The sequence below is a fragment of the Rana temporaria genome, chromosome 13 (genome assembly GCF_905171775.1).
Source record: "Rana temporaria chromosome 13, aRanTem1.1, whole genome shotgun sequence".
Taxonomy (NCBI): domain Eukaryota; kingdom Metazoa; phylum Chordata; class Amphibia; order Anura; family Ranidae; genus Rana; species Rana temporaria.
Genome location: NC_053501.1, coordinates 34,523,094 through 34,549,932, shown reverse-complemented (window position 1 = coordinate 34,549,932; position 26,839 = coordinate 34,523,094). Strand labels below are relative to the sequence as shown.

At 43.6% G+C, this 26,839-nt stretch overlaps 1 protein-coding gene across 1 annotated transcript in view; it reads left to right on the top strand.

The window, feature by feature from the left end:
* PRKCH (protein kinase C eta) overlaps positions 1-26,839 on the top strand; it is a 222,256-nt gene that overhangs the window by 104,156 nt on the left and 91,261 nt on the right. The window contains exons 4-6 of the mRNA XM_040332619.1: positions 10,010-10,044; positions 17,033-17,121; positions 21,369-21,498. Coding sequence (XP_040188553.1) covers positions 10,010-10,044; positions 17,033-17,121; positions 21,369-21,498 — 254 coding nt within the window. The remainder of the gene's footprint in view (positions 1-10,009; positions 10,045-17,032; positions 17,122-21,368; positions 21,499-26,839) is intronic.

The following is a 26,839-nucleotide window of genomic DNA, read 5'->3' as shown; positions in this document are numbered from 1 at the left end:
ACATGGATTGTTTGAGGATTTGCATCATTTAATTTACAGAACATGTCCACAACTTTTGAAGATTTATTTTTTTTGATTGTGAAGCAAACAACAAATAGGACAAAATAACAGAAAGGGTCAATGTGCATAACTATTCACCCCCTAAAGTCAATACTTTGTAGAGCCACCTTTTTCGGCTATCACAGCTCCAAGTCGCTTTGCATAAGTCTCTATGAGCTTGCCACATCTTACCACTGGGATTTTTATCCATTCCTCCTTGCAAAACTACTCCAGCTCTTTCAAGTTGGATGGTTGGCGCTTGTGAACAGCAATCATTAAAAAGGACGACAACAGATTTTCTATGGGATTGAGGTCTGGGCTTTGACTAGGCCATTCCAACACATTTAGTAAAAGAAGCAGCTGGCACCTCCATATTATCAAGCATATTTATTGTGAAGCCTTCACAGTGAGTACAGTCAGCAGCAGACTAGTTTTGGTGATAAGCCTTGTTCAGATTCCAACACATTTACACATTTCCCCTTAAACCACTCAAGTGTTGCTTTAACAGTGTGTTTGGGGGCATTGTCCTGCTGGAAGGTGAACCTCCGTCCTACCCTCAAATCACACACAGAGTGGTACAAGTTTTGCTCAAGAATATCCCTGTATTTAGCACCATCCATCTTTCCCTCAACTCTGACCAGTTTCCCAGTCCCGACTGCTGAAAAACATCCCCACAGCATGATGCTGCCACCACCATGTTTCACAGTGGGGATGGTGTTCTTTGGGTGATGTGATGTGTTGGGTTTGTGCCAGACATAGCATTTTCTTTGATGGCCAAAAAGTAAAATTTTAGTCTCATCAGACCAGAGCACCTTCCTTCCATACATTTTGGGAATCTCCCACATGCCTTTTCGCAAACGCAAAACGTGACATTTAGTTTTTTTCTGAAAGTAATGCTTTCTTCTGGCCACTCTGCCATAAAGCCCAACTCTATGTAGCGAGTGGCTTATTGTCGTTTTATGTACAGATACTCCAGTCTCTGCTGTGGAACCCTGCAGCTCCTCCAGGGTTACCTTAGGTCTCTGTGCTGCCTCTCTGATTAATGCCCTCCTTGCCCGGTCTGTGTGTTTTGGTGTGCGGCTGTCTCTTGGCAGGTTTGCTGTTGTGCCATGTTCTTTCCATTTGGTTATGATAGATTTGATGGTGCTTCTAGGGATCATCAAAGATTTGGATATTTTTTATAACCTAACCCTGACTTGTACTTTTCAACAACACCGTCCCTTGCTTGTTTGGAGAGTTCCTTGGTCTTCATGGCAGTGTTTGGTTAGTGGTGCCTCTTGCTTGGGTGTTGAAGCCTCTGGGGCCTTTTAAAAAGGTGTGTGTATATGTAATGACAGATCATGTGATACTTGGATTGCACACAGATGGACATTAGTTCACTAATTATATGACTTCTAAAGGTAATTGGTTGCACCAGAGCTTTTTTTTGTGCTTCATAAATAAAGGGGGTGAATACATACGCACATGCCAATTATCAGTTTTGATTAGTGTATATTTTTCTAATTTTACTTCACCAACTTAGACTATTGTGCTCTGATCCATCACATATAATTCAGATTGAACTAAAGGCTTTAGGCCCCGTACACACGAGGAGACATGTCCGATGAAATCGGTCCACGGACCGTTTTCATCGGACATGTCTCCTGGGATATTTTGGTCTGTTGTGTGTACACACCATCAGACCAAAATCCCCGCGGACAGAGAACCGCTGGTTAGACGTAATAACCAGCGGACATGTCCGATTAGGTGTACTAACCATCGGACATGTCCGACGGACATGTTTCCAGCGGACAAGTTTCTAAGCATGCTTAGAAACTTTTGTCCGCTGGAAACCTGTCCGCTAGGCCGTCTGCGGACCAGTTTCAGCGGACATGTCTCCTCGTGTGTACAGGGCCTTAATGTAACAAAATAGGTAAAAAGCCAAGGGGGGTTAATACTTTTGCAAGGCACTGTAAGTATGCTGTAAAACTAACAGACAACCCTGATGCAGTTCCAGATACAGGGACCACATTGATATCAATGCGTAATTCTGCATTTACTGTAATAAGTAAAGGAAAAAAGAATTGCCTAGCTGGAAACTCAAACCTGTCAATATCCAATTTTATTTCTGGATAGAGTAGGTCAAACTAGGTTGGCGCTGTGGTTTGTGCTCCTGTTAGGGAGATTACCTCTACTTCCTGCCCCTTCCTGCTACTTCTTGCCCTCTACTCATAACCAAGATGAACTTTCATGAGGTTCTTGAAGTCATTTCAAACTCTTTGGCAATATATTTTGGTTTTATATAACGGCATTTACACTATTACAGCCATGACTTCTGAAGATGAATACGACACACTTCGTTAAAATAAACGGTTTAAACATCATAATCCTATTAAGGACATAATAAACTATGGGTGAGTCAAGTGGAATTGGATAACAAATACCGGACCGACATCTCCTATTCCTATCCATTTTTGAATATCAGGTTAGGTTAGAAAAAACATGTCTTCTCAGCTTTGCAAGGATTGGTGGGGTCCAGTCTAGGCTTGCTTTCATGTCAAAGCCCAGTCAAGTCAAGGCTGTAATAGTGTTAAATGCAGAATTACGGCTTGATTCCAATGTGGTCCTTGTGTCTGGAGCAGCATAAGAGTTGTCTATTAGTTTTGCAGCATGCTTACATTGGTGAGGGGATTTGCCCTGAATATTAACACTGGGGGTCTGAAAGGGCTCTATTGCACACCAGCCTTAGCAGTGAGGGTTTTTGCTGTATGCAGAAATAGGAGAACCTTTTAGGGTAGACCTGTGCTAGAGGGCAAAGAGAAGTTTCACTGTAGACTGCTATGGAAGCAATCGTATTTTGGAACCCGGCCAAGCCTTGCAAAGCCCAGAAGATCTACTTTTTCTAACCTCTTCTTTGAGTCATTAAGATTACATACAACACATGCTTTCTAATTCTCAGAAACCTCTCCCTACCAATGTTGTGCTATCAGTTTTTTAATAGTATGGCTATAATGAGATAAACAGCGTTGAGTCATGTGCATACTCATGGGCTCCTGTGATTTATATGTTTGGGATATTGTGTGTGGCTGATGTGACATTGCATAAAAAAAAGCCTGACATTGAAATAGGTGCCCTGGTGCATGCTGCCATGTTGCAAAAAGCCCCAGTGGAATCACATGGAGGGCACTACAGGAAACAGAGTGCACACATTTTCTATACTTGGTTGCTCCTTGCCAGTGCTGCTGATATAAATCATGGGGCCCCGTACAGCCTACCTGACGGGGCCCCCTTCAGCTCCACCCCTGATTCCGCCCCTGGTCCCTCCTTCAGCCCCATCCCTGGTCCCGCCCCTGGCCCCTCCCCAGACCTCGCCTTAAGTGCAGATTTGCAAACGTATGCGCTTGCTTCTGCGCGCGAGTTTGGCGGGACGGGGCGCGTTTCTGGCTCCTAACTTTTTTTTAGCTGGCTCCTAGATTCCAAGCAAATTTGTCAAACCCTGGGTTAAAGGGAAAAGGTCGTGGTCACATGACTGGTCTGATCACGTCCGCCTGTCTTTTTTTCAGGCAGACCTGATTTGATCCTTCATTCACTACTATAGAGGGATGGATCTAAACAGACTTGTGTCCATTTACACCCACCTACCTTCAATCTGATCCGCCCAAAAAAAAAAAACAGAAAGGGATCTTTTCCCCCTCCATCTAGTGGATTGGAGGGCAATCGGGTGTGAACGGATAGCCGGTTTCTTTACACCAGCCGCCCTTAGAGCAGAGCAGGCTGTGTCCGAGTCCGCTCTGCATAAGCTGAGTGGACACGGACCTGTCATTTGCCCACTCCGCTCAGTGGGGGATCAGCGGACAGATCCCCTGCTGAACAAGCAGATTCCACCCCATGTGAAAGAAGCCTTGATAATAAACAACAACACAGGCAGGCCACTTGCCCTCTGGATAATTTACCCCCCCTTCATGACCAGGCCATTTTTTGCGATACAGCACTGCATTATTTTAACTGACAATTGCTTGGTCGTGCAACATTGTACCCAAATGTATGTAATTTTTCCCCCACAAATAGAGCTGTCTTTTAAATAAAAAAAATAAAAAATTTGAAAAAAAAAATATATTTTTTACTTACTGCAATAACACATATCCAATAAAAAATTTAACAAATCGAATTTCTTCAATAGTTTAGGCCAGTATGTATTCTGCAACATCTTTTTTGTAAAAAAAAATCCCAAAAAATGTTTATTGCTTGGTTTGCGCAAAAGTTATGTGATGTATTTATGTATTTTTTATTTATTTTTACTAGTAATGCTGGCGATCAGCAACTTGACAGCGGGACATGCTAATGCTATAACATACTGCAGACAGTGCCACCCTTGCCGCCAGTGCCATATTGTGCTGCAGACAGTGGGTGGCACTGTCCATGCAGGCAGCAAATGCGTTATGGGCCATAACACATGGGCTACCTGCAGACAGTGCCACCCATGCGGCCAATGCCATATTTTGCTGCAGAAAGTGCCACCCATGATGCTAATGCCATAACACAATATGCCATTGGCCACATGGGTGGCACTGTCAGCAGGTAGCACATGCGTTATGGCATTAGCGTAATGGGTGGCACTGTCTGCAGCACAATATGGCATTGGCCGCATGGGTGGCACTGTCTGCAGGTAGCACATGCCACAACACATGTGCTACCTGCAGACAGTGCCACCCATGCCCCGAATGCCATAATGTTTAGATGCTGCTGCAGACAGTAGATCTTGAATCCCCCCCCCCCAAACAAGTACACTCCTGTTATCCTGGCCCCAGGAGTCCCTTCCTCCTTGATCCTGACCTCATGAAAGTTCATCCTGGATATGAGTAGAGGGCAGGAAGTAGAGGTAATCTCCCTAACAGGAGCACAAACCACAGTGCCAACCTAGTTTGTCTTACGCTATCCAAAAAATAAAAATAACATTTGGATATCAAATTTGAGTTTTTTTTTTTCAATTCCTTATTATTTACAGTACATGCATATTCACCAATATTAAATGTTATATTATAATCAAATGTTAGTTAAATGTTATACACAATAATAATTGACACTCTCTGTAGGGCATCCACCCTGCATTTGTTACCACAATATAAAAGAGGGTTTTAGACTCTAAATGCTATTAAAGACACTCTTTTTTTGTACTTATTTGCCGAATTTTCTATCACATGTGTCCATCAATTGAAATACAGAACAACTAATTAAATTAGAGCTGGCCATGCATCATACAATTTTCAATTAGATTTACCAAAACCATGTAATGTGAGGTCAAACCTAAACACGTGCAATTTGAATGTGAGCAGGCAGGCCCTTACTACATGGTTGAAGGTAAATTTTAAAAAATTAAATAAGAAAATAAAACGACTGCAGGATCAAGTCTTGCTTTGAATGGTTCCCATCAACAGATATCCTACACCAGGGGTCAGCAACCTATGCGCTGCACCTGGCCCGCCGCTGCCAAATGTCCGGCACGGTTCAGCTAAATGTCTGGCCTGTCAGTACACGTGATAAAATTCACGTGCACCCGCCTTGCGGACATTTTAACCATGACTTTCTTGGGATAAGAACCGATGTGGCTAAGAAGCTGCTCGCCTATTATTAAAAAAAAGGAGCTGGAGGGGATCTCCCCCGATCCCCCCTGCTGCCACCTTCTGCGGCTCGTCCAGGCTCCCTCGTCCCTCCGGGAGGCCCTAGCGACCAGCCGCCACGGACGCGAACAAAGCCGGCATCGATCTGGTCTCGGATCTAGTAACCCGAAAGCAATGTCATCACGCCCGGTTTACAGAAGACTTAAAGGTGCTAAATTTAAAAAAATGACAGTATTCAAAACAGCCATACTTGCCGTTTTGAATGCTTTAAGTTAGGGCTGCAACTAACGATTATTTTTATAATCGATTAGTTGGCCGATTATTGTTTCGATTAATCGGATAATAGCCTTAAAAAAAAACATAGCATTTTTAATTTTTTTTGGGCCAATTTGTTGTTGGGCAGATTACAAAACAAAAATTGCCGCAAAAACACATTACATGCTTTTCTGCATCTTCTCCATTGAAGTATATTGAACGAAAAAAAAAATGGCACCGTTTTGCGTTTAAAACTCCTTGCCCTTTCCAAATACGCAGCAGCTGGAAAAAAAATCATGGATGTGAATGTGTCCCATAGGAAAACATGTAAATGAACTGTAGTGTGTTTCTACAAACACCAAAAAACAGAAGTGTGACCCAGGCCTGAGATGTTTAGTAACATAATGGGGTTAAAAAAACAAAAATAAGTACAAAAAGAGCAAATAATCACTACTGTAAGGGGTTCATTTTTTTTACTGTGGGACAGTGAAAGTATAATTTATAGTAGCGATTTGCCTTGTTGTACTATAAAGGGCTCATTTTTTTTTTTTAACCCCATTATGTTACTGGCCGATTAATCGATTTATGAAAATTGTAATTGATTAATTTCATAATCGATTAGTTGTCGATTAATCGATTAGTTGTTTCGGCCCTACTTTAAGTGCAAATGAGGGATTTATCCCTCCATAAAGAGTACCTGCCTATTACTTTCACAAGGGATGTTTGCAATCCTTCTGACAGCCATAAATGTGATCAGAATGTTTTTTTTAAGGCACAGTGTACAAATGAAATAAAATAAAGAATTTTTTTTTTTTTTATTAAAGCGCTCCATCCCTCCGTGCTCGCACGCAGAAGCGAACGCATACATAAGGCGCGACCACAAATGTAAACAGTGTTCAAACCACACATGTGACGTATCACCACGATTGTTAGAGCGAGAATAATGGTTCTAGCACAAGAATCCTCTGTAACGCTAAACTGATAACCTGTAAACATTTTTAAATCACCGCCTATGGAGAGTTTTAGGTATCGTAGTTTGTCGCTATTCCATGAGTATGCAAAATTTTAAAGCATGACATTGGGGGGGCTGGGTAGGGTGGCTGTGTGATGTGCAGGGTGAGCTGTGTAATATGCAGGGGGGACAGTGTAATGTAAAGGGGTCCCGATTATTGTCTTAAGTTATTAACAGGTGAATGCAGCCCTCCATGCAATCACATACATTGGAACCCCGTAATTGGAAAAAGGTTGCTGACCCCTGTCCTACACCCACTCTGTATTTTACAAAATGGCTGGTCTAGGAGATATGGAAAAACGTTGGTTGTTTTGGGAGCCTGGCTTTTGTGTATATGTGCACATGTATGTATGTGTCTTTTTTTTCTCTTACTTTTAGTGGTCTTTTTTCCAGTCTAAAAATGTTATTGAAGCAATAATCAAATGCAATTCACAGTTCAAATTTTTTTTTTTAAATCAAGATTTAAATGGGTTTTAAAGAGAATGTTATACTTGCCTCCACTGTGCAGCTAGTTTTGCACAGAGTGGCCCCGATCCACGTCTTCTGGGGTCCCTCGGCAGCTTTCTCTGGTCCTGCCCGCAAGAACTTTCCACCTTCATGCGAGCGAGCGAGCATGGTGGTAAGTTCATGCGGGCGCGCTCCCGTGATACAGCCGGCGGCTATAGCCGATCACTGTATCACTCGGGCCCGCCCCCGGCACGCCGCGTCATTGGATGTGATTGACAGCAGCGTGAGTCAATGGCTGCGCTGCTTTCAATCCATTCACTCTAGCCAATCAATGACCAGGCTGAGCGGCGAAGAGGATGTCAGGGGCGAGCACCTGGGGGGGCCGGTATTGTCAGATGTTTTTTCACCGTAATGCATAGGATGCATTACGGTGAAAAAACATGTACCTTTAGTGTCCCTTTAAGCATGAATTCTCAACACAAAGATACATATGTATGGAAAGCTAAGGCTAACTTCTCTCTTAAAAAAAAAAAAAAGCCTCTTTCCACCAGACTATTTGATGCAGGTATTTTTCTACCACATGTATCGATGGAAGGAACACCATCTCTTTGTAAATGCAGACTTTGGTGTCACCATACAGAAATGCCTACCCTAAAGTCTACTCCAGACCCTGCCCCAAAAACCTTTTGGTCTTTCAGGGGACATGAAGCGAAATAACGTCCTCTTTGGTATGCAGAAATTAGAATATCCATGGGTCACAATAACTTATAGAGTTTTAACAATATCACAAGTACCCACAGAGCTTAAAATCTAGATGCCCCAAAGCAGAGCTGAATCATCCACGATGCAATAAAGGGACCCGCTTTAGCCAATCACCATTATTAAACAAACCAGGAGGATAGCGAAATTCATTAAAGTGTTAATAAACCTATATCTGGTCTCCCACAGTGTACAGAACAGGGAAATGCCATTATTTTAGTAAATATAAACTGCTAAATACCTTTTCTCATAGGCAGTATATAACAGTCTTGTGACTTCTACCGGTGTCTGGCCAAGCACTCATTAAAGAGGAGTTCCACCCAAATTTGGAACTTCCTCTTAACCCACTCCTCTCCCCCTTACATGCCACATTTGGCATGTAATTTTTTTGGGGGGGGAGTGGGGGCTTCAGCACGAGTGGGACTTCCTGTCCCACTTCCTCCTTCCTGTAGGCGACTAAGCTTAGTCGCCTTCAGGAAGTGGCTGCTGTTGGCGATCGCCTAGGACACGTCACAGGTCCTAGGCGATCTCCTGGCCAATTACACGGCGCGGCGCCGGGCCGCGCCGCTCGCGCATGCGCAGTGCCGCGCCGCTCGCGCATGCGCAGTGGGTGCCCGGCCGTGAAGCCGAAAGCTGTCACGGCCGGGTGCCCACACTGAAGATGAAGACGCCGGCCGGGGAGGGGGGGAGAGGAGCGGAGCCCCGGCCGGCGCGTCGCTGGAGCGCTGGAGCAGGTAAGTGCCTGTTTATTAAAAGCCAGCAGCTACACTTTTTGTTGCTGCTGACTTTTAATAAACACACAAATGGCTGGAACTCCCCTTTAAAGCTTGTTCTTAAGGTGGGATTGTGTAGGCAACACGCAAAAAGAATACAAAAATATATAAAAAATATATCAATTTATTACAAAATACACATACAAAAATATATAAAAAAAATCACATATTTTTGTATGTGTATTTTGTAATAAATTGATATATTTTTTATATATTTTTGTATTCTTTTTGCGTGTTGCCTACACAATCCCACCTTAAGAGGTATATTCGAATATTTTCAAGTATTATGGGATGATGGCAACCACATGCTGTCATATATGAGTTGGTCTTTTTTCAATTTTCTCATTAAAGCTTGTAGGAGGAGTTTTCATTCTCCTCTGACTGCCCTATGAGGCTGCAGGACCCCTGACCCTGTGTCTGGACAGTGCTGATTGGTCCTTTGCCGAACACATGCACCCTCCCCAAAAAAAAAGCAATACACACCAAACTTAGCATGTGCAGAGTGTCCCAAGGCTACTGTTCTATCAGAAGATGGATTAGGGACAGTGTAAGAAGGGGAGGATCAGAGAAGACCGGATCTAAACAATTTACACAATGCGCAGGATTAACCCCCTTAGGTTCCACAACAAGCATTCTTTACTGCATATACAAGCTGATTTTACTGTTGTGGGTTTAGTAACACTTTAAACCTGTGCAACTGCCTGTCAGTTCACAGGGGAGAATGCACTTGTTGCCATTTGCTGTTTGATGTGGAGGGCTATACCAATGGATACAATGCGGATGGGGTCGCATCTCTATGATGATTGAAAACGTTATGAATGCCAGTTGAAAGGATGCTTCTTTGCTTATTTTGGCCGAAATCCACCCCTGCCCCTAAGCACTGCACACCACAGCACAGCAGAGGTGAGCAACTCATCAGAGAGTCCTTTTCAGCTGGCTCTCCGACTAGGTTCCTGGGAAACATTCTGCTCCAAGGCGCAGGCTTAAAATAGCGAGTGGAAAACTTGCCTGTAAATAGAGGAAGAAAATAATCTGAAAAGTATTTTCTGGTATTGTTAGAACTGTTCTAGCTTTGGGATCTTGATGAGACATTTTAATAACTGTAAACTTTTTTTTGTTCATTACAGGGGAGTGTTTGGCAAGCAGGGGTATCAGTGTCAAGGTAAGGGATCCAGTATCATTTATCTGATGGGCTTGAGTTTTGGGCATGATATAGACACTAAATGACTAATGGCTTTCTACATAACTTGGCAATGCAAATGCATATCACTTTTACTTGGAAATTACTAATTTATGTTATGCCATGATCCCACGAGTGGCGTTCAATCTAGGACTTTTGAGTTTATATAATAAAAGAACACATTTTCAAGGTGTGGAAACTGCATTTATTTTTTCGACATACTCCCCTGCTACATTTATCCCGGCATTTAACATATATGCCTGGAAAGCTTCGGCATAGAAAGGTTTGTCAGTTTGCCTGAACTATCTTGGACAGCCTGCTTCACTTCATCATCAGTGCCGAAATGCTGACCACCTGTGGGCTGGGATCCTCCACAGCCGGATCGTCACTGACGGACTTACAGTAAAACCTTGGATTGCGAGCATAATTCGCTCCAGAAACATGCTTGTGATCCAAAGCACTTGTATATCAAAGCATTTTTTTTAACAGGGTATAAAAGAGAAGAGAGGCACCTCTAAGTGTAGCAATATGTTGCTAAATGTTGTACCTTCATAAAAGCGGTGTTTCACCCTAAAAACAAATTTCTAGCATGCCATCAAGCATACTAGCGCGAGCTACAGTATGCCTTTCTTTTATTTTTTGGCGCCGTACTTACAGTTTACTACCGTAGTGAAGTTTCAGACTCCCCGCGGGGAATGGGCGTTCCTATGCAGAGGGAAGATGATTGACGGCCGGCTATGGCGCGTCACGCTTCCCGAAGATAGCCGAAATAGGACTTGCCTCTTCACGGCGCTATACGGCGCCTGCGCACAGACATCGGAGCTGACTGCGCAGGCGCAGTGAAGAGGCAAGTCCTATTTCGGCTATCTTTGGGAAGCGTGACGCGCCATAGCCGGCCGTCAATCATCTTCCCTCTGCATAGGAACGCCCATTCCCCGCGGGGAGTCTGAAACTTCACTACGGTAGTAAACTGTAAGTACGGCTCCAAAAACTAAAAGAAAGGCGTACTGTAGATCGCGCTAGTATGCTTGATGGCATGCTAGAAAAAAAAATGTTTTTTTTTAGGGTGAACCCCGGCTTTAAATGTAACCATATTGCTACACTTAGAGGCTCCTCTCTTCTCTTTTATACTCCGTTGTGACATGACGCCACTCTTTTATATCAAGACATCGCTTGTATATCAAGGCAAAATTTATTAAAACATTTTGCTCATCTTGCAAAACACTCTTAAACCAAGGTTTCACTGTACATCTATTTTTTAAATGTTAACACCATTCAAATGTCTTAATGCAGCTGAGTGTCTCACTGTACTGTGTATGAAGTCTTCTATAGATATCTGCGGGTTTTAATGCTTCGTTCACAAGCATTTTCATCATCACATGCAGTTTCATGCACACAATAGCACTGTTGTCTGCCATCTTGATTAAAGGTCTTTGGACTGGTCCACGACATGTGCAACACCTATCAGTAATGGGTCCAAACGCAATATTCGCCATGCACACATTCAAGAAAATGGCTGTTCAGTAATGCTGGGTGCTGTAGTGACCATAGGCTTTAAAGCAGGGGTGCCCAACCAGTGGCCCGGGGTCCACATGTGGCCTGCGGAGCCCTCTGATGTGGACCGTGACCTCCTGCTCTGGAATAGCGGGTTGGCATAAGCTGATGCTTCATGTATAGCGCCAACTCCTGCCACAGGTGGCATGATACCAAATGTACTCTGCCTGGGACAGCAACAGCTAGCGATACTTGAATAGAAGACTGTTATTAAAGGTAGGTTTAATACTAAAAAATCACAGTGTATATATGGGTATATCTGTTCTGCAGTGGTTACTGGGCTGCTTGCAAACTGATCGCAGGCGCAGTGCAGAACATCTGCGGGTTACCTGCACTGAGCCATAGAATTCTGTTATTACCTGTGGGTTGGTGCATTTCAGAAAGTGCACCACACCTGCAGGATATAATAGAAGTCTGTGGCAAAGTGCAGCTAACCCGCAGGAAAGCCACAGGTGCACTGCGCTATACCCTCGGTGTGGGTTTACCGCAGAGAATCAGTGTGAAAGCAGCCTTGGCCCTCTTTGACACGGTCAGTCTATTGAGCCACAGATGTAAACAGACTTGTGCCCGTTTACACACACATACCTCTAATAATTTGATCCACAAATTCCCATCTGGGAAGATCGGATTGGAGGGCCAATAGAGTAAAGTGGGCTGTGCCCCTGTCTGCTCTGCATATGCGGAATGGGCATGGGCCTGCCATCTGCCCGCTCCACTCATTGGGCCAGATTCAGATAGGTGAGCGGATCTTTAGATCCGCGTAACCTATCTCATTTACGTTACGCCGCCGCAAGTTTTTGAGGCAAGTGCTTTATTCAGAAAGCACTTGCCTGTAAACTTGCGGCGGTGAATCGTAAATCCCCCGGCGGAATTCAAATTCCGCGGGTAGGGGGCGTGTAAAATTAAAATCAGGCGTGTCCCCGCACCGAACGAACTGCGCATGCGCTGTCCGTAAAATTTTCCAGCGTGCATTGCTCTAAATGACGTCGCTAGGACGTCATTGGTTTTGACGTGAACGTAAATTACGTCCATCCGTATTCTCGAACGACTTACGCAAACATGGTAAAAAATTCAAAACTCGACGCGGGAACGGCGGCCATACTTAACATAGGATACGCCGCACATACCCCTCATATAGCAGGGGTAACTATACGCTGGAAAAAGCAGAACGCAAATGACGTAAAAAAAAAGCGTCGGGCGGTCGTTCGTTTCTGAATTGGTGTAACTCCTCATTTGCATATTCCTTGCGTATACAAACGGAAGCGCCACCTAGCGGCCAGCGTGAGATTGCAGCCTAAGATCCGACGATGTAAGTCACTTACACCTGTCGGATCTTAGGGATATCTATGCGTAACCTGATTTTATTGAATCAGTCGCATAGATACGACGGCCAGACTCAGAGATACAACTCAATTCACATGTAGCCGAGACCGGGATCCAAACCCCTAGCTGCAGAGGTGAATGGCTTGTCAGCGCAGTGCCAATCGCGTTGAGCCACCGCAGCTCCCTAGTTTTGATTTATGTATCTCAGCAATACGATGGGGATACTGACTACAACACAGCGGTGTGCATCGCCCTATAGCCTACAATACTGCTGTTCAGGTCCATATAAAACTATACATACTACGGATCTGAACACAGAGTTTTATACACCCAGCATGTACATGATATTCTAAGAGATCGTCCTGCAGAATAAAGCATCACTCACATAGCGTGTCAAATGGAAAAAGTGTCTCTGGCAGTCTCTGCGTCCTACAGTAGCCAATCAGATTTCATCTTTCCTCCTCCTATGTTTAAAGCAGGAGCCTGATTAGAGCTGTGAGCCAGTGCAGATCGTCGGAGACAGATACTTTAATAAATGAGGAGCTTTGTGTTAATCAGTTTAGGTCTGACGGATATCAATGTCATCCATGCACTCTGCAGTTTGGTTGGCAGGGTGAACAATGCTGCCTGTATTCAGTGATAGGGTGGTTCCCAATTCATTTGTGGGACTGCAGTTATCGGATGTCTGAATAATTCAATTAGATCCTAAGAGTAGGTCATAATCTGCAGTTGTTCGCATGCTAACTGACCCTGTCTAATGCAGGCACAAAACTCTTTGAAGTCCATTTTTGCACTTAGAGACAGATAATAAAAAAAAAAAAAGGCATTTTAATGGAAATTATGCCTAGTAGAGTTTTTTAACCCCTTACTGCCAAGCCTATACACATGTGTGCATGGTCTTCTTACATGGGGCCGCATATGTCTGTACATGTTTATAATGAGGGCGTGCTGCACAGCATACTCCCAACATTGAGGCCAAGCTGTCAGCGTCAGTTAGTCAACCACTAACTGGGTGCTGGCAAGGACCGGCCCTTGATAGCCATTGGCTATCAGTGGTCAGTCACTGTTTAATCCACCTCTGTGTTCTTTTTAATCTCTAATGGAGAAAAAGATGCATTGTATCTTTTTCTCCTTGCTAGAAGAGAAAATTGTAATCACGCGTACAATTTTTTTTAAATAAAAACAAAATGGCTATATCAGGGTTTGATTTGGGGCAAGGTTTGGGTCAAAGGTCAGAGTCAGTGGGCTAGATTCAGAAAGAATTTACGTCGGCGTATCTATTGATATGCCGTGTAAATTCAAAGCTGCGCCGCCGTATCTTCTTTCTGTATTCAGAAAGCAAGATACGCCAAAATTAGGCTAAGATCCGACTGGCGTAAGTCTCTTACGCCGTCGTACCTTAGTTGCATATTTACGCTGGCCGCTAGGTGGTGCTTCCGTCGATTTCAGCATAGAATATGCAAATGAGCTGGATACGCCTATTCAGAAACGAACGTGCGCCAGGTGGATTTGTAGTAGTAGTTACTCGTAGTTACATAGTAGGTAGTGTTGAAAAAAGACACAAGTCAGTATTACATTGTATATCCCTGTATGTTGTGGTCGTTCAGGTGCTTATCTAATAGTTTTTTTTAAACTATCGATGCTCCCCGCTCATACCTTCGCCTGTGGAAGGGAATTCCACATCCTTGCTGCTCTTACAGTAAAGAACCCTCTACGTAGTTTAAGGTTAAACCTCTTTTCCTCTAATTTTAATGAGTGGCCACGTGTCTTGTTAAATTCCCTTCCACAAAAAAGTTTTATCCCTATTGTGGGGTCACCAGTACGGTATTTGTAAATTGAAATCATATCCCCTCTCAAGCGTCTCTTCTTCAGAGAGAAAAAGTTCAGTGCTCGCTACCTTTCCTCATAACTAATATCCTCCAGACCCTTTTTTAGCTTTGTTGCCCCTCTTTGTACTCGCTCCATTTCCAGTACATCCTTCCTGAGGACTGGTGCCCAGAATTGGACAGCATACTCTAGGTGCAGCCGGACCAGAGTCTTGTAGAGTGGGAGAATTATCGTTTTATCTCTGGAGTTGATTCCCTTTTTAATGTATGTCAATATTCTGTTTGCTTTGCTAGCAGCAGCTTGGCATTGCATGCCATTGCTGAGCCTATCATCTACTAGGAACCCACTACTCACCCCTGACCATTACGAGTACTCTCCATTTATCACCACCCTCTGAACTCTCCCTTGTAGCCAGTTTTCAGTCCATGTACTCACCCTATGGTCCATGCCAGTAGACCTTATTTTGTACAGTAAACGTTTATGGGGAACTGTGTCAAATGCTTTTGTAAAATAAAGATACACCACGTCTACAGGCCTTCCTTTATCTAGATGGAAGCTCACCTCCTCATAGAAGGTTAATAGATTGGTTTGGCAGAGCGATTCTTCAGGAATCCTTGCTGATTACTGCTAATGATATCGTTCTCATTATTAAAATCTTTTATATAGTCCCTTAATATCCCCTCAAAGAGCTTGCATACTATTGATGTTAGGCTAACTGGTCTGTAATTCCCAGGGATGTATTTTGGGCCCTTTTTAAATATTGGTGCAACATTAGCTTTTCTCCAATCAGTAGGTACCATTCAAATCAGTAGACTGAGTTACTCCTAGGTACCCTCGGATGCAAGCCATCCAGTCCGGTGATTTATTATTGTTAAGTTTCCCAAGTCTAATTTTAATTCTGTGATGTGTCATGAGGATAAACACTGCAGTTTTGATCACTGAAGCCCCCCGATTCACCCGTGAAGACTGAGGAGAATAATAAATTGAGTACCTTCGCCATCTCCCCATTCTTTGGACACCAGATGTCCTTCCTCATTCTTTATGGGGCCAATATGGTCTGTCCTCCCTTTTTTACTGTTTACATACTTAAAGAATTTCTTGGGATTGTTTTGGCTCTCCTCCGCTATGTGTCTTTCGTGTTCTATCTTAGCTGCCCTAATTGCACCCTTACATTTCTTGTTGCATTCTTTATAAAGTCTGAATGCAATGATGATCCCTCAACCTTGTATTTTTTTGAAGACCTTCTCCTTTACATTTATATGCATTTTTACATTGGAGTTAAGCTGTGCAGGACTTTTGTTCGCTCTTTTAAATGTAATACCCAATGGGATGGATTGACTAATGCCATTATTTAATATGCTCTTAAAGGAGTTGTAAAGGAAAAAAAAATTTCACCTTAATGCAATCTATGCATTAAGGTGAAAAAACATCTGCTGCTGCCCCCGAGCCCCCGTTATACTTACCTGACCCCTCGAAAGTCCCGCAGGGTCCCGATATCCTCTCCGCCTCTCAGCCTGGCCGCTGATTGGCTAGAGCGGATGGATTGAGAGCAGCGCAGCCATTGGCTGGCGCTGCTGTCAATCACATCCAGTGACGCAGCGCGCCGAGGGGCGGGACTGAGTGATACTGTATCACGGGAGCACGCCCGCAATTAGTGACCACCAAGCGAGCTCTCGCATGACTGTGGTTACTAATTGCGGGGAGGACCAGAGACAGCCGCCGAGGGACCCCAGAAGATGTGGATCGGGGCCACTCTGTGCAAAACGAACTGCACAGTGGAGGTAAGTATAACATGTTTGTTATTTAAAAAAAAAAATTCAATTACTAATATAACTACTAATTTGAAGGAAGGATCTTTGTTTCCCATGAGGATTTACGTGGCCACATGTTGATTTCTTCACGGTTGATTCACCTCGTCCATTTATGGACATTTTCTTTCTTTATACATGTGGACTTATTAGCACAGTTATTTCACATTTTTGGTTGTTTGGTTTATATTATCACTGATTCACTGATTTTATATCCTTTTAGTGAGACATCATTGTCCCTTCTCAATCACTCAGCGCTACATTTTTATTCCTATAATTTGAGCATGGGCTAATAAAATGCTTTCTAAATGTGACCCAGTGTGAGCTTAAGACTGCCGATGTGTTTTATACATTTTTTTGATTTGTAATATTTTTTCAGTATATAACAAACATTTAAAACGTAGTGGTTAATGGATTGAAATTGTGTTTTAAATGCCTGTTTTTGTATTCTTTTCTAGTCTGTACATGTGTGGTTCATAAGCGCTGCCATCAGCTGATAGTGACGGCCTGTACATGTATGAATAACACGGCTAAAGTGGAAAAAAAGGTGACGTACAACGCTTATTTTTTTTTTTTACTTTTTACCCTATTCTGGTTTCTACGGCTCATTCTCCACAACCACATCCTGTCTGTCAGTATCAGAATTTATATTTTATATGTATATATATATATATATGTATATATATATGTATATATGTATATATATATACATACGGGTACATCTCATAAAATTAGAATATCATCAAAAAGTTCATTTATTTTAGTAATTCAATTCAAAATGTGAAACTTCGATATTTTTATATAGATGTTTTACACACAGGGTGATATTTCAAGCATTTCTTTATTTTAATTTTGATGATTATGGCTTACAGTTATTGAAAACCCCAAAATCTGTATCTCGGAAAATTAGAATATTACATAAAACCAATGATAAAAAAATATTTTTAATCCAGAAATGTTGGCTTACTGAAAAGTATGGATATAAATAGGAGTGCAGCGCTGGATAATATACTATGTGAAATACGTGAATTCAAATTTGATCAAATATGTGCAGATAAATGCCCATAAACACAACAATAATGTGAACATGTGCTAAAATAAGTCCACGTATGATTACTGCATTAGCGGTAAATTGCGCATGTAAACACAAAAAGAAAAAACATCAAAAAAAGTGTAGATATCCAGTAAATGATTTCCAGTGTGGAAACATGGGCTTAGAAGAGTGACAGGATCACCAATGTGATGTTTAGAAACTCCCTTTACAGGTGACCAGCTGGCATCTATAAAATGCACCCGCAAAAGCACACTCCCTGGGGGCGATCTGTGCACATCGATGGACGTTCCCTGTCATTGAATGTCATTGACTGTTCCTCAGAATGAGATGCTGCCTCTCTGGATGCCTGATACAGGCAAAAATGTCGTGTTATCGTTCTCACTCTCTCATACTGGTCACTGGAAGTTCAACCTGGCACCTCATGGCAAAGATCTCTGAGGTTTTGAAAAAAAATAATTGTTGCTCTACATGAAAATAGCCTAGACTATAAGAAGATTGCCGAGACCCTGAAACTATGCTGGAGCACAGTGGCCAAGACCATACAGCAGTTTAACAAGACAGGTTCCACTCAGAACAGGCCTCGCCATGGTCGACCAAAGAAGTTGCGTGCACGTGCTAAGCATCCTATCCATAGGTTGTCTTTCTAAAGTAGACATATTAGTGCTGCCAGCTTTGCTGCAGAGGTTAAAGGGGTGGGGGGTCAGCCTGTCAGTGCTCAGACCATACGCCACACACTGCATAAAATTGGCCTGAATGGCTGTTGTCCCAGAAGGAAGCCTCTTCTAAAGATGGTGCACAAGTAAGTCCGCAAACCGAAGACAAGCAGACTAAGGACATGGATTACTGGAACTTGTGGTCTGATGAGACCAAGATAAACTTATTTGGTTCAGATGGTGTCAAGCATGTGTGGCGGCAACCAGGTGAGGAATACAAAGACGTGTGTCTTGCCTACAGTCAAGCATGGTGGTGGGAGTGTCATGGTCTGGGGCTACATGAGTGGTGCCAGCTCTGGGGAGCTACAGTTTATTGAGGGAACCATGAATGCCAACATATAATGTGACATACTGAAGCAGAGCATGATCCCTCCCTTCAGAGACTGGACCGCTGGGCAGTATTCCAACGTGATAACGAGCCCAAACACACCTCCAAGACAACCGATGCCTTGCTAAAGAGCTGAGGGTAAAGGTGATGGACTGGCTAAGCATGTCTCCAGACCTAAACCCTATTGAGCATCTGAGAGGCATCCTCAAACAGAAGGGAGAGGAGTGCAAGGTCTCTATTATCCACTGGCTCTATGATGTCGTCATGGATGAGTGAAAGAGAACTCCAGTGTGGCAACCTGTGAAGCTCTGGTGAACTCCATGCCAAAGAGGGTTAAGGCAGTGCTGGAAAATAATGGTGCCCACACAAAATATTGGCACTTTGGGCCCAATTTTGACATTTTTACCTAGGGGTGTCCTCACTTTTGTTGCCAGAGTTTTAGACATCAATGGCTGTGTGTTGAGTTATTTTGAGGGAACAGCAAATTTACATCGTAAGGCCCCTTTCAGACGTGCGGACCGCTTTTTCATCCATCCGTTTGCGGATGAAAAAGGGAAATAAGTTGGTCCCTATGTGATTGCGGGTGTCAGCGGATAAACATCCGCTGACACCCGTAATCACCCGCCTCCGCAAAGATCCGATTTTGCAGACAAAACCCTATTTTTCTTCAGTCTGCGGATCGGATGAACACGGACACACGGTACGTGTTCATCCAATCCCCCATAGGGGAGAGCGGAGAAAAGACAGGGCGGTCCCTACACAGTGTGCGGGGACCGCCCTGTCAGCCGCCGGCTCAGCGGCGATATACGGAGCGATCCCCGCTGAGCTTACGGACACACGGAGGCGGATCATTACTGATCCGCCCCGTGTGAAAGGGCCCTTATACAAGCTGTACACTCACTACTTTACATTGTAGCAAAGTGTAATTTCTTCAGTGTTGTCACATGAAAAGATATATTATATTTACATAAAATATGAGGGGTGTACTCACTTTTGTAAGATAATGTGTGTGTGTGTGTATATGCGTATATGTGTGTGTGTGTGTGTGTATATATATGTGTGTGTATATATATATATATATATATATATATATATATATATATATATAAAATATAAAATCTTTTTTGTTATTTATCCTGGGGTAGATTCAGGAACGATTTACGCCGGCGTATCCATAGATACGCCGCGTAAATTCAAAGCTACGCCGGCGTATCTATTTTCTGTATTCAGAAAGCTAGATACGCCGACATTAGCCTAAGATACGACTGGCATAAGTCTCTTACGCCGTCGTATCTTAGGGTGCATTCTCACGCTGGCCGCTAGGTGGCGCTTCCGTAGTTGTCAGCGTAGAGTATGCAAATTACATACTTACGCCGATTCACAAACGTACGTGCGTCCGGCGGTAGTTTTTTACTTTGTTTGCGTAACTCGTTTTCGGCGTAAGGCTGCTCCTGCTATTAAGAGGCGCAGCCAATGTTAAGTATGGACGTCGTTCCCACGTCGCGATTTGAAAATTTTACGCTGTTTGCGTAAGTCGTCCGTGAATGGCGCTGGACGCCATTTACGTTCACGTCGAAACCAATGACGTCCTTGCGACGTCATTTACCGCAATGCACATCGGGAAATTTTAGGGACGGCGCATGCGCAGTACGTTCGGCGCGGGAACGCGCCTAATTTAAATGATCCACGCCCCCTACCGGATCATTTGAATTACGCGCGCTTACGCCGGCCCCTTTTACGATACGCCGCCGCAAATTACGGAGCAAGTGCTCCGTGAATACAGCGCTTGCTCCTGTAATTTACAGCGGTGTAGCGTAAAGACGATACGCTGCTCCGCCGTATCAGTGCGCGCCCCTACCTGAATCTACCCCATTGTTTTTAGTTCTGCAGTACCATTATTTACTGCTTGGCTAAAGAATGGTGTGCTGGGAGGAGGAGAAATTATGTCATATGACCAATTTAAGGTCATGTGACAGTGGTGTTGTCCTATCCATGAGTGTTCTCTGCAGCGGAGGACACTGCAGAACATTAGCGGATTCACGCTGTATTTGTAAAATATTAGCACAGTGTGGAGTCTTCCCAATAATGTCCTGCAGTGCACAGGAGGGCTCTGTGAGTGTTTGTAAATAGGCCCCTTCATATACCTGTGTGGTTTCTTTAAAGCTCATGTTTAGCTAAAAATAAAAAATAAATACACAACTTTAATCACATCATCACACATAATGTCCCATGTTATTCCGGCAGCTGGATCCTGGGGATATCTTCACTGTAGGGATGCCCCATCCTCTTCCTGTCTTTAAACTTCCAGCACTGCAATGATTTGAGTCTTCAGACAGAAAAGCAGTAAAATGGTCTGATGGGGACATGCCCTGCCCTTCCTTCCCCTCCATCGATCTGTGAATGGACTCTCTGTATTGTTCTGCCTGAAGACCTGCAGCTGTTAATCATTGCCATGCTGGAAGTTCAGAGACAGGAAGAGGACAGGGCATCCTTACAGTGAAGATGTATCCAGGATCCAGCTGCTAGCACAAGGGTAAACCTACTTCATTACAGGTAAGTGTTATAAAAACGATAGGATTTTTTTTTTTTTAGCCAAACTTCTGCATTAATGGGCCCAGTTTAGATGCAGATAGTGCTTTAGCCGTCATCTGCTTTAGCGTTTTTCTCTTCATGACGCTTACATCTTTTTCTATCATCAGATCTTTGAACAAAGATTTGGGATCAATTTACCACACAAGTTCCGCGATCACAATTACAAAGTGCCAACATTCTGCGACCACTGTGGATCTCTCCTATGGGGGTTGTTGAAGCAAGGACTACAGTGTAAAAGTAAGATGCACGCAACATTTATTTGACAGATTGTTGTTGTTATGTACAGTACAGTTATTGCTGAATGCTTTATGCCTTTTAAAGTGGAGTTCCACCCATTTTTTTTATGTTTGTCTGTGCTGCATGCTCTAATCTCATAGTGTTCAGAATGGACAATTTTTATTTAATTTGTTGCTTGTAAATACCTTTATTTTGTAGTCCTTCATTACTTCCTCCTCCTTATTTGCCTAGGCTATTTGCAAGGGTTTCTGGGATAGGCATCATGTTTCCCAGTAGTCCTTGCAAACCTGACTGAAACCTATTACACTGCTTGTGCACTGAGCATGTGCAAGATATGCAAAGCTGAAATCCAGGAAGTCATACCGTCTGGCTTCATGATGCCCACACTTAAGATGGCCACGATCTATTTCTAGATTATAAACTATCTAAATGCTGTAACAACCTAACAAAACGGACCTTAGTTTACAGACTAACTTTACTAGAATACATTAAGCTTGTGTATTACAGGGGTATTTATATTTAAAAAGTGAAATTGTGGGTGGAACTCCCCTTTAACTGAAGCAGCTTAGGGACTAATGTATAGTAAGTATGCTAGCAACTACATTACTGGATGCCGGTAGCAACCAGTCCGCTTCCTATGGTCATGTCTGTAGCTGAAAATGAAACCTCAATTGTTATTCTTCCTGTAGTGGTGTATTTTATAGTAAGACCAGATAGTTTCTATAGAGATTCCATACATTCTCCTAGTTTGCTGATAAGCAAAGATTTCATCTGGTAAACCCGTCTTCCAATTCTAACACTGCAATTTGATTATCACACTCACATACACTGTGAAATAGTTATGATGGGCCTTAATATCAAACCGCTCCTGATACTGTATGGATACATGTACTTACACAGGGCTGCTAGCATTTTCAATAATTCTGCAAGATATAGTTATGAGTTATTTCAGGGAAGTGGCAAACTAATTTCAGGGAGGTGACGCTTAAAATGCAGCCTTACCAGTACCAATGAAATGCAGCTATACACAGGGCCGATCCGCCCTATAGGCTCACTATGCAAGCTGCTTAGGGCCCCGCAAAGCTACGGAGGGCCCCCCAAATTACTAGAGGCACTGCCTGGTGAGAAGTCATTTTTGGCCCCTCACCCCGCTTCTCAACTCGCTGGCTGCATGGGAGAAGAGGTAAGAAGTCAGCACCCCCCCCCCCCCCCCCGCTTCTCACTTTAATGTAAGATGTCATTTTCGACAGAAGAACACCCCCTCCCCCGGCTTCTCAACTTTAATCTTTAATGTGACATGTCAAGGTGACACAGCTTCCAGGGAAATGGCTTTTTGTTGTTGCTTCAGATAGGGTAAGTGTAAGAATCCATATTTTTTTTTATTTCTGTGTCCCATTAAAGCGGTTGTAAACCCGCACCAAATTTTTTTTTTTCTCCTGCAAGGCAAAAGTCATAATGAGCTAATATGCACCGCATATTAGCTCATTATGAAATACTTACCTTACTTACCTCGGAAAGAGGTGTGTAGAACTTACCTGGTTCACACCGAGCGAGATATCATCTTGCCTCGGCGTGTCTTCCGGGTATCGCCGCTCCAGTGCTGTTATTGGCTGGAGCGGCGATGACGTCACGTGTGCGCGGGAGATTTAAATTCAGCAAGGTACGGCGGCTGCCGGTCCTTTCGCCGTAGATCCCCCCCCCTGCGCATGCGCCGTGGCGCATTGCGAGGGGAATATCTCCTAAACCGTGCAGGTTTAGGAGATATTCTCCTTACCTACAGGTAAGCCTTATTATAGGCTTACCTGTAGGTAAAAGTAAAAAAAGTGGGTTTACAACCACTTTAAGGAGATTTACCTCAACTTCCTGTATCAGAGACACAACAGGAAGTGAGCACACACTTCTCTGAAGTGAGAGGAAGCCCCCTCAGTGATAGTTGTGACCCTTTGGAAAAATAGTGGCATCTGTACTTGAAACAATAGATTCTGATTACCACGTCTTTAAGAAAAAAAAAAAGGATTTCAGGCCAGGATTGCATAACCGTCCAAATTACTGTGAGGTTCAGCCATGATTGCAGACACTGGTCATCAGTGTAATCATTGTCTGTTATGAAAGGCAGCTGAGTGGCTGATCCCAAAGCTGCTTATTTTTTATTTTTATTGATTTAACTCACAAAGAAATACCGGCCCAAATGTTCTTTCAATCACAATAGAAAATTATACTTGCAGGATTGCCAGTTGTGCTCAGAAATTGGATTTGGTTTTTAGAAAAGTTTTGACGTCAATTTATAGGATTTAGTAAGTATTCATTGTTCTGTATTCATGGAGCCTAATGCCTGGGACACAATGTCATTCTATAATAACATCACCCTTCTATCACCCTTTGCATGCATGGCTTAACAAAAACTATCACATAAATATATTCCTCAATAGCCACACAGGATCTACATCCATTTTGTGTGCACCAGATATTGCCATGTTAAATTACCAGTGATATCGACACTGTGCTGTACATAGCCTGTGCAGAGAGCAAAGCTGTGGGAGGGACCCAGCAGGCAGGAGGAGCACTACAGGAGGGGGCGGAGACAAGACCAGTCACCCTGCACAAGGAGAGAGGCGCAGTGACTGGTCTTTGTTACAGGAAGCTCCTGCACAGAGGCAACATTTCACACTAGAATACGGAATACACATGACAGTATTTGCCTATCCCAGAGTTTAGCTTTAAAGGGGTTGTAAAGGTAAAAAAAGTTTTCTAAATAGCTTCCTTTGCCTTAGTGCAGTCCTCCTACACGTACCTCATCCTTCCATGTTACTTTTAAATGTCCTTATTTCTTCTGAGAAATCCTCACTTCCTGTTCTTCTGTCTGTAACTCCACACCGTAATGCAAGGCTTTCTCCCTGGTGTGGAGTGTCATGCTCGCCCCCTCCCTTGAGGGGGCGAGCAGGAGAGTCAGGACGCTCTCTAAGTTGCAGATGGAGAAAGGAGCTGTGTGTTAGTGAGCGTCTTGACTCTCCTGTAGTCCAAGGGAGGGGGCGAGCACGACACTCCACACCAGGGAGAAAGCCTTGCATTACTGTGTGGAGTTACAGACAGAAGAACAGGAAGTGAGGATTTCTCAGAAGAAATAAGGACATTTAAAAGCAAAATCGAAGGATGAGGTAAGTGAAGGAGGACTGCACTAAGGTAAAGGAAGCTATTTAGGATTTTTCACCTTTACAGCCCCTTTAAGAGCTATTTATTAAAGTCCACCACCAGTCTATATTTTTTTCCTATGTTTTGGATAGAATGCGGAAGAGTTAGAACTGTTTATTTTTTATGCTTTTTTCTGTTCCCATCGAGGAGATTTATTTTCTCCTTGTTTTGTGTTACGTGGACAGGAAGTGAGATGAAATGTTCCTTATAGGGACACAGGACTATAGGGGCCCAAAGCACCCACCCCCCCATGTTGAGGGCACACTCGTCCCCACCCCCTTTCCTGACCGGCCGGGCTGCGCGCTCGGATAAGGGTTTGGTATGGATTTTGGGGGGACCCCCATGCTGTTTTTTCGGCATAGGGGGTTCCCCTTAAAATGCTTACCAGACTGAAGGGCCTGGTATACTCTTGGAGGGGGAACCCATGCCGTTTTTTGTTTTTTTTTTTTGGCGGGGAGTTCCCCCTCAAGATTCATACCAGACACAGTGCCTGGTATTGTCGGAGATCGAAGTCAGATCCCTGTTCATTGAAGACGGACACATGTCGGGCTTCAAGTCGCAGGGCAAAGTCGGGTCCAAAGTAGTATGACTGTTGTGTCGTACCAGTGTGAACCCGGCCTTAGCCCTGTTTCACATTGCTGCTACTTTGAAATCGCACAACTTCACTTGAAGTAGCGTGATTTCAAAGTATCAAGGTCAGCGCGATTTCAGGTGCTACTTGATAGACATCTGTGTGGCTTCATGGACAGATCTCTATTGAAGTCGCACCTGAAATCGGCAAAAGTAATGCAGGAACTACTTTTGCAAATCGGTGCGGCGCCGCAAAAGCGGTGTTGCACCGATTGGAACAGTGCCAGTGCCATTGCTGCCAGTAGGCTGCGACTTGTCATGCGATTTGATCTCTCAAATCGCATGACAAATCGCTCCAATGTGAACCGAGTGTTCCTTATCTCAGCTCATTACCTATATAGAAGACACCGGGGAGGCAAAAATCTTGTTGATTGATAGGGGATCAAATACTTATTTCACTCATGCAAATCAATTTATAACTTTTTTTAAATGTGTTTTCTTGTTATTTTTGTTATTCTGTCTCTTACTGGTAAAATAAATCTACTAAAATTATAGACTCATCATTTCTTTGTCAGTGGGCAAATGTACAAAATCAGCAGGGGATCACATACTTTTTCTCCCTCACTATACAGTTATCCAAAAAGAGAAAAGGGGAAAATAAATGTTTTACAGGGGAGTCTACAAGATACATTTGGTCACCCACCAACCCCCCCCCCCCACAACATGCAGCGATCGGCAGGTAGCAAGCCCACAAAACGCAATCGGGTCAATAGAGAAACGTCCCAAACACTAAATACTTTACAACTTTGCTCAATGTGGCGCATTTTTCTGGGGGGTTTAAAACAGGCAGTGAAGAGATGTGCAGATCAGGCTTCAGAGGTAAGGGAGATTTATAGCTAGATTCAGATACACTGGCTTAATTTTGAGGCGGCGTAGCGTATCGCATATACGCTATGGCGCCGTAAGTCAGAGAGGCAAGTGCTGTATTCACAAAGCACTTGCCTCCTAAGTTACGGCGGTGTAGCGTAAATGGGCCGGTCTAAGCGTGCCTAATTCAAATGAGGAACAGGGGGGCGTGTTTTATGTAAATGACTTGTGACCCGACGTGATTGACGTTTTTAACGAAAGGCACATGCGCCGTCCGTGGACATATCCCAGTGTGCATTGCTCCAAAGTACGCCACAAGGACGTATTGGTTTCGACGTGAACGTAAATTACGTCCAGCCCCATTCACGGACGACTTACGCAAACGACATAAAAAATTTTAAATTTCGATGCGGGAACGACGGCCATACTTAACATTGGCTAGGCCAGCTATTTGTTCAACTAACTTTACGCCGGAAAAAGCCTTACGTAAACGACGTTAAAAAATGCGCCGGGCGCACGTACGTTTCTGAATCGACATATCTAGCTCATTTGCATATTCTACGCCAAACTCAATGGAAGCGCTACCTACCGGCCAGGGTAAATATGCACCCTAAGATACGACGGCGTAGGAGACTTACGCCGCTCGTATCTTAGCCTAATTTAAGCATATCTGGTTTCCAGAATACGCTTAAATTTACGACAGTGTAGATTCAGA